The sequence below is a fragment of the Tachyglossus aculeatus genome, unplaced genomic scaffold (assembly GCF_015852505.1).
Source record: "Tachyglossus aculeatus isolate mTacAcu1 unplaced genomic scaffold, mTacAcu1.pri scaffold_177_arrow_ctg1, whole genome shotgun sequence".
NCBI classification, from domain to species: domain Eukaryota; kingdom Metazoa; phylum Chordata; class Mammalia; order Monotremata; family Tachyglossidae; genus Tachyglossus; species Tachyglossus aculeatus.
In genome coordinates this window covers 255,304-262,741 of record NW_024044898.1, presented here as the reverse complement: position 1 = coordinate 262,741, position 7,438 = coordinate 255,304, and the positions used below count along the sequence as shown (strand labels likewise).

General features: G+C 55.2%; 1 protein-coding gene across 1 annotated transcript; it reads right to left on the bottom strand.

Annotated features, from left to right (window-relative positions):
* Window positions 1-6,832, bottom strand: SIGMAR1 (sigma non-opioid intracellular receptor 1). Its single transcript, XM_038742781.1, has 4 exons — window positions 6,662-6,832; window positions 3,920-4,120; window positions 717-809; window positions 1-598 (listed from the first exon to the last, which is right to left on the bottom strand). The coding sequence occupies exons 1-4, from the start codon at window positions 6,810-6,812 to the stop codon at window positions 372-374; spliced, it is 672 nt and encodes a 223-aa protein (XP_038598709.1). The 5' UTR covers window positions 6,813-6,832; the 3' UTR covers window positions 1-371.
* Between the last annotated feature and the right edge of the window lie 606 nt (window positions 6,833-7,438).

Below are 7,438 nucleotides of genomic sequence, written 5' to 3'. Positions count from 1 at the left end.
TCCAGATACCACCTTCTTATTGATCAGCTGAGCAGGAGGGGCCCCAGCCCCCTCCGGCTCCCAGGACCAAGGTAGCGGGAGAAAGGGGAAAAAGGAGGAGGGGTCTGGGAAGCTGAGTAAAGGGGAGTAGGGGAGGACCATGATGACTCTGAAGGGGGAGGGGCACCGGGCCCCCTGTTGCATAGCCAGGGAGGGGCAATGGGGATAAGGCTCAGGAGTGAGGAGAGGGGGGTGGGGGATGACAGTACCGGCCAGGGGGTGGATCCCACCATCTCAGCTGGCAGCATTGGGCGTGTGGAGGCCTGGGATGCCCCCCTCCGCCAGGAAGCCCCCGGCCGGCTGCCCCCCACCGACCCCGGCCCCCGGGCCGCTCAGTGGCCCTGGCCGGAGAAATAGGCAGCGACTTCCAGGCGCAGGGCCCGGGCGTAGGCTCGCAGCGTGTAGAAGAGTGTCAGGAAGTCCTGAGTACTGAACAACGTGTCAGCCAGGGCGAAGGCCAGCGTCGAGGGGATGCAGCCTCGCCCGTATTCCACCATCCACGTGCCTGCACTCCACTGCACTGCTGCCGCCTCCCCCGGATGGTGCACGACGGTCTCGCCTGGGGGCAGAAGGCCCGGGTATGTGGGTGATCGGGGGGGGGGGGGGGGGGGGGTGTCTAGGCCCGAGCCAGCCCCTGGCCTCGCCCGGTCTCACCCGCCCTGCCCCACCCCTCTCACCAGGGTAGTAGATTTCACTCTTGGTCATTCCCTCCTTCCACTGGCGAAAGGTCCCGGAGATGATGGTGTCGGAGATCTCAGCCCAGTAACGGCCTGGAACAGAGCCCTGAGGGTCAGGGTCCCTCACCCCGTCCGGTTGGGACCAAAGTTCAGGGGCTGGGCGGGAGGATGGGGAATGGGAGGGGGCGGAGGGCCACTGGGTAAATACCAGCCTGCCTGGCCGGAGAACAAAGGGCACTTCTTCCCCACCCCGGCCCCCGCCCCACCTGCTTCTGGAGTACCAACCCTGCAATCGGCCCCCTCCCCGGGAAATGAACCTGACCCCTTCCCCCCACCATGCCCCACTCCGTGTTCCCACCTCCAGGCCTCAGAGCACTGCCCAGGCCTCGTTCAAGTCCTCAGCTGGGGCCGCCGAGAGTTCTCTCCCCCTCCCGCCTAGCCTCGCTTCCCTCGTCCTACAGGGCCCGCACACGCCATTTTATTAATTATGTGTAACTACCTATAATTCTGTTTATCTATTTCGATGCTAATGATGCCTGTCTGCTTGTTTTGTTGTCTGTCTCCCCCTTCTAGACTGCGAGCCCATTGTTGGGTAGGGACAGTCTCTCTCTGTTGCCGAATTGTACTTTCCAAGCGCTCTGCACACAGTAAACGCTCAATAAATACGACTGAATGAACGAATGAAATTCCTCTCACACCAACCTACTCGGTGTCCCTCACTTTCTCCTCTTGCTCATGTTCTCCCTCCTTCTTGGCACTGCCTTTCCACATCCCACGGACCACAACTCTCCTCCATCTTCGAAGCCCTCCTAAAATCGCCTCTCCTCCAGGAAGCCTGCCCAGACTAACTCTCATCTCCCCATCCTATTCTCCCTCTCTTCTCTGTCACCTCCGCCCTCGTTTCCATTCTAAGCACCCTCCACCCCCCACAACCTTTATGTACATCTCCTGACACTTGACACTTGGTTCCTTCCCCTACCTATAATTTATTTTAATGCCTCTCTCCCCCAGCTAGATGGTGTGCTCCTTGAAGGCAGGAATCATGTCTACTTCCTCTGTTGTGCTTAGTACAGCGTTCTGCGCCCTGCGTCAGCCGATCCCACTGCTGACTGAGTAATGGATGAGGGCCCAGCTGGGGCTGTGGGATGGGGGTCCGGGTCCGGGTCTGCCATTTCGGCTAGAAATCACAGCCAGGGTGGGGAAAGCACAGTGGATTTTGCAGCACACATCCTCAGAATCAGCTTCAAGACCCCCCAACTTACCTATCCGCTCTCTTCATCCATAACCCAGGGCACCTAAGAGAAGCATCTTAGCCTAGGGGAAAGAGCACTGGCCTGGGAGTCCAAAGGCCTGGATTCTAATCCTTGCTCCGCCAAGGGCCTGCTGGGCGACCATGGGCAAGTCACTTCTCTAGGCTTCCTCACCAGTAAAATGGGAATTAAATAGTGTTCTCTGTCCACCTTAGACTGTGGGACAGGGACTGCGTCTGATCTAATTGTATTGTATCTACCCTTGTACTTGGTACAGCGCTTTGCACATGGTAGGCACTTCACAAGGAACATGTCTACCAACTCTGTCATGCTGCACTCTCCCCATCGCTTAGTACAGTGCTCTGCACACAGTACATACTCAGTGAGTTCCACTGATTAACAAATACCATAATCAATATCTTCCAAACAGTTTTCCCTGATTAATTTCCCAGATCTCTGAGCCATATCATCCCTTCAGCCAATGCGAGCCTTTGTGACCTAAAGACCTCTCTGGCACTCGCATACATATGTCTGCTCAGTGTATTTATTTAAACCATTTTGGTAGATATTTTGATGGTTCTCTCTCCCATTAGAGTGAAAGCTCCCTGTGGGCAGGGAATGTGTCATTTTGTGGGGCAGGGAGTGTGTCTGATCTGATTATGTGATACTGACCCCAGTGCTTAGCACAGTGTGTGGCCCATAACCGGCACTTAATACCATAATTTAAAAATGCTTTAATGTCTGCTCCTAAGTGCTTAATCTAGGGTGCTCTGCACACAGGAGAGGCACAATAAATGTGCTGACGATATTACTATCTTGAGTTTGTATGACATTTTAATGATAACTGCGATACTTGTTAATTGCTTACTATATGCTAGCCACTATACTAAGTACCACAGTAGATATAAAATGAACAGGTCAGATGTAGGGCAGGCCACACAGGAGACTCAGTCTGAAGGAAGAACCGGTCATGGGTTCAAATCCCGGCTCTGCCAATTGTCAGCTGTGTGACTTTGGGCAAGTCACTTAACTTCTCTGTGCCTCAGTTACCTCATCTGGGAAATGGGGATGAAGACTGTGAGCCCCACGTGGGACAACCTGATCACCTTGTATCCTCCCCAGCGCTTACAGCAGTACTTTGCACATAGTAAGCGCTCAATAAATGCCATCATTATTATTATTTATTCTCCATTTTTCAGATGAGGAAACTGAGGCACAGAAAAGTGAAGTGACTTGCCCAAGGTCATACAGCAGACAAGTGGTAGAGTCGGGATCAGAACCCAGATCCTCTGACCGTCAGGCCCATGTTCTTTCCATTAGGCCACGCTGCTTCTCAAGGCCACGTGACTTTTCCAAAGTGCTTTCATCTCAGTTACCTCACTTATCTTCAAATCATCCTTGTGAGGAAGGAGAGGTCGGTATTATCCTCATTTTACAGATGAAGAAACATTTTTTAATGGTATTCCTTAAGTGCTAGGCACTGTTCTAAGCGCTGGGGTTGATACAAGGTAATCAGCTTGGGCACGGTCCCTGTCCCAAATGGGGCTCACAGTCCTAATCCCCACTTTGTGGATGAGGTCACTGAAGCACAGAGGAAGTGAAGTGACTTGCCCAGGGTCACCCAGCAGACAAGAGGCAGAGCCAGGATTAGAACCCAGGTCCTTCAGACTCCCAGGCCCAGGCTCTAGCCACTAGGCTACGCTGCTTCCCTGAGGTCCAGAGAGGTGAAGCGACTCTCTGAGGTCACCTGGAGAGGCCCGGGCCAGACCTAGGCTCATTCCAACAGGATGACAGCGAGATAAATCCCCAGCTGGTCAGCCCACCACCCCCGCCCATGGAGATGTGCTCGACTAAGCTTTAGGCCCAAGCTCCCTGATGCCCGGCTGGCCCCTGGGTACCCCGGGGTGGCGGAGCCATGACCCTACCCCTGCCCTGCCCCTGTCCCCGGCTCACCGGAGTGGCCACTGGAGTCCACCGCGGTGCCGAAGAGCAGCACGTACTCGGAGAGGGAGGCGTGTAGCAGGCACATGGACCCCATCCAACCGCCGGCGTTGACAAACACCCACTGCAACTCTTCATCCTCCAGGATGTGGCCCGGGTGCTGACGCCGCAGCTCCACGATGATCTTGGAGAAGGCCAACTCGTGGTCCAGCCCTGGGGAAGAGGAGACTCGGACACCTGACCTCTGACCTCCGACCCCAGCCGCCCGGCCCCCCAACACTGTCAATCCCGGTCACCTCACCCTCTGCCCGGCCCCACGTTTTCTTGTGCAGCGAGGGGCAGGGCTGGTACTGACCCGCGAGGGCGGCCTGGCCGGACCCTCCCTCTTCCTGGCTCCTTCGCTGCTCATTCCCAGCCCCGACTCCCTGAACGGGGTCCCTGCAACCCCTGGGAGGGGCTCAGTCCAGAGCTCAGCGTGGGGGCTGGGGGGAGGAGCAGACAGCCTTGGGTACCCTCACCCACACCCCGTGAAGCCCGAAAGCCTGCAGCAGGGAGTCCCTTCCCCACCTGGAAGTTCTGCCACCGGGCAGAGTCTGGCTGATAATAACGGTGGCATTTGTTAACCACTTCCTATGTTCCATGGCACTATACTAAGCACTGGGGTGGAGAGCATGGAAGCAGCCTGGCCTAGTGAATACAGCATAAGCCTGGGATTCAGAAGGTTCTTATCCCGGTTATGCAACTTGTCTGCTGTGTGACCTTGGGCGAGTCATTTAACTTCTCTGGGCCTCAGTTACCTCATCTGGAAAATGGGGATGAAAAATGTGAGAAGCCTGGGTGGGACATGGACTGTATCCACCACAGTACTCGGTACAGTGCCTGACACCTGGTAAGTGCTTAACCAATACACATTATTAATATTACTATTATTATTCTCTGTGCCTCAGATGCCTCATCTGTAAAATGGGGATTGAGACTGTGAGTCCTAAATGGGACGGGGACTGTGTCCAACCTAATTTGTTTGTATCCACCCCAGCTCTCAGTAGAGTACCCGGCACATAATAAGCGCTTAACAAATACCATAAAAATGATGATGGTGATGCTGATTACAGCAAATCGGGTTGGACACAGTTCCCGTCCCATGTGGGGCTCAGTCTCAATCCCTATTTTCCAGATGAGGGAACTGAGACCCAGATAAGTGACTCGGAGGCATTACCAGGTTCAGCCCCACTTTTTCTCATCTCCCGCTCCCTTCTGCATCACCCTGACTCCCTCCCTTTGCTCTTCCCCCCACGCCACGGCACTTATGTATCTATCTGTTATTTTATGTATTTATATTGATGTCTGTTTACTTTCATTTATGTCCGTCTCCCCTCCCCTAGATTGTGAGCCCATTGTGAGCTGGGATGGTCACTGTTTATGTTGTACTGCATTTTCCCAAGCGCTCAGTACAGTGCTCTGCACATGGTAATAATAATAATAATAATAATAATAATAATAATAATAATAATAATAATGGCATTTGTTATGCGCTTGCTATGTGACAAGCACTGTTCTAAGCTCTGGGGGAGATATAAGGTGATCAGGTTGTCCCAGGTGGGGCTCACAGTCGAAGCAGTGTGGCTTAGTGGAAAGAGCACGGGCTTGGGAGTCAGGGGTTGTGGCTTCTAATCCCGACTCTGCCACTTGTCTGCTGCGTGACCTTGGCCAAGTCACTTCACTTCTCTGTGCCTCAGTTCCCTCCTCTGTAAAATGGGGGTTGAGACTGTGAGCCCTAGATGGGATAGGGACTGTGTCCAATCTGATATGAGCCTAGGTCTTGCCCGGGCCTCTCCAGGCGATCTCAGAGAGTCGCTTCACCTCTCTGGACCTCAGGGAAGCAGCGTGGCCTAGTGGCTAGAGCCCGGGCCTGGGAGTCTGAAGGACCTGGGCTCTAATCCTGGCTCCTCCACTCGTCTGCTGGGTGACCCTGGGCAAGTCACTTCACTTCCCTGTGCCTCAGTGACCTCATCCACAAACTGGGGATTAAGACTGTGAGCCCCATGTGGGACAGGGACCGTTAAATCATTTGTAAAATGGGGGTGAAGGTTGTGAGCCCCACGAGGTTCAACCCGATTACCTTGTATCTACCCCAACACTTAGAACAGTGCTTGGCACGTAGTAAGCGCTTAGCAAATACCATCATTAGCATTATTATCATTCACCCCCATTTTACAGATGAGATCACTGAGGCCCAGAGAAGTGAAGTGACTAATCCAAAGTCCCACGGCTGCCAAGTGGCGGAGCCGGGTTTAGAGGGGCAGCTTCGCTTAGTGGTTAGATCACGGGCCTGGGAGTCAGAGGACGTGGGTTCTAATCCTGCCTTCGCCCCCTGTCTGCGAGGTGACCTTGGCCAAGCCACCTTCATTCATTCAATCGTATTTATTGAGCGATTACTGTGTGCGGAGCACTGTACTAAGCGCTTGGAAACCACAACTCGGCAACAGATAGAGACAATCCCTCCCCACCAACGGGCTGGGTCCCCTCATCTGGAAAATGAGGGTGAAGACCGTGAGCCCCACGCGGGGCAACCCGATCAGCTGGTATCTCCCCCAGCGCTTGGAAGAGTGCCTGGCACAGACTCGGCGCTCGGCAGATCCCCTCGCCACCATTCGAACCCACGACCTGGGCCTCCCAAGCCACAGTGGTTCGAGCCCAAACGAAGGGGGGGCGTCCCGCCAGCCCCAGTCGGGGGGGTTGTGCCACCCGGCTGACCTGCGTACTGGCGCGCCAGATGGGCGATCTCCTGGCGCTGGAATTCGAAGGTCCTGGTGCCCAGCCAGCTCCGGATGCCCTGCAGCAGCACGGCCAGGGCGGCCAGCAGCAGCGCCGCCCGCAGTGGCCGCCAGCCCCGTGCCCACTGCATCGTCTGTGGATGCCCCCAGCCCCGCGCAGGAGGCGGCGGAGGCCCCAGGACCGGCCGCCCCCCCCCGCCGCCTAGTGGTACGTCCCGCCCCAGCCAATCCAGAGCGGGCAGGCGGCCGTGGCCCCGCCCCCTAGGACGGGCCCATCCCCCGAGGAGGGGGGGGACGAGGCGGGCCGGGCGGGAAAGGGCTAGTCTGAGGATCCCGCGGAGAGGGCAGGGCCCCATCCATCCATTCATTCATTCATTCCAGCGTATTGATTGAGCGCTGACGGTGTGCAGAGCACTGTACTAAGCGCTTGCAAAGTCCAATTCGGCAACCGAGAGAGATCATCCCTAGCCCAGACTGAGCCCCCTTTTCCCTCTCTGCCCTTCCCCACCCCCCAGCCCTATCTCCTTCCCCTCCCCACAGCACCTGCATATATGTTGGTACGGATTTATTTCTCTATTTATTTTACTTGTACATATTTACCGTTCCAGTTATTTTGTTAATAATGTGCCTCGAGGAAGCAGCGGGGCTCGGTGGAAAGAGCCCGGGCTTTGGAGTCAGAGGTCATGGGTTCGACTACTTGTACATATCTATTCTATTTATTTTATTTTGTTAGTATGTTTGGTTTTGTTCTCTGTCT

What these genes read in the sequence shown, in the direction of transcription:
- SIGMAR1 (XM_038742781.1), bottom strand. Translation starts at nt 6,812, where the DNA reads ATGCAGTGGGCACGGGGCTGGCGGCCACTGCGGGCGGCGCTGCTGCTG. An exon ending in TCTGGCGCGCCAGTACGCAG is followed by an intron (nt 4,121 to 6,661) that starts GTCAGCCGGGTG and finishes CCTCTTCCCCAG; the next exon opens with GGCTGGACCACGAGTTGGCC. An exon ending in GGACTCCAGTGGCCACTCCG is followed by an intron (nt 810 to 3,919) that starts GTGAGCCGGGGA and finishes GCTCTGTTCCAG; the next exon opens with GCCGTTACTGGGCTGAGATC.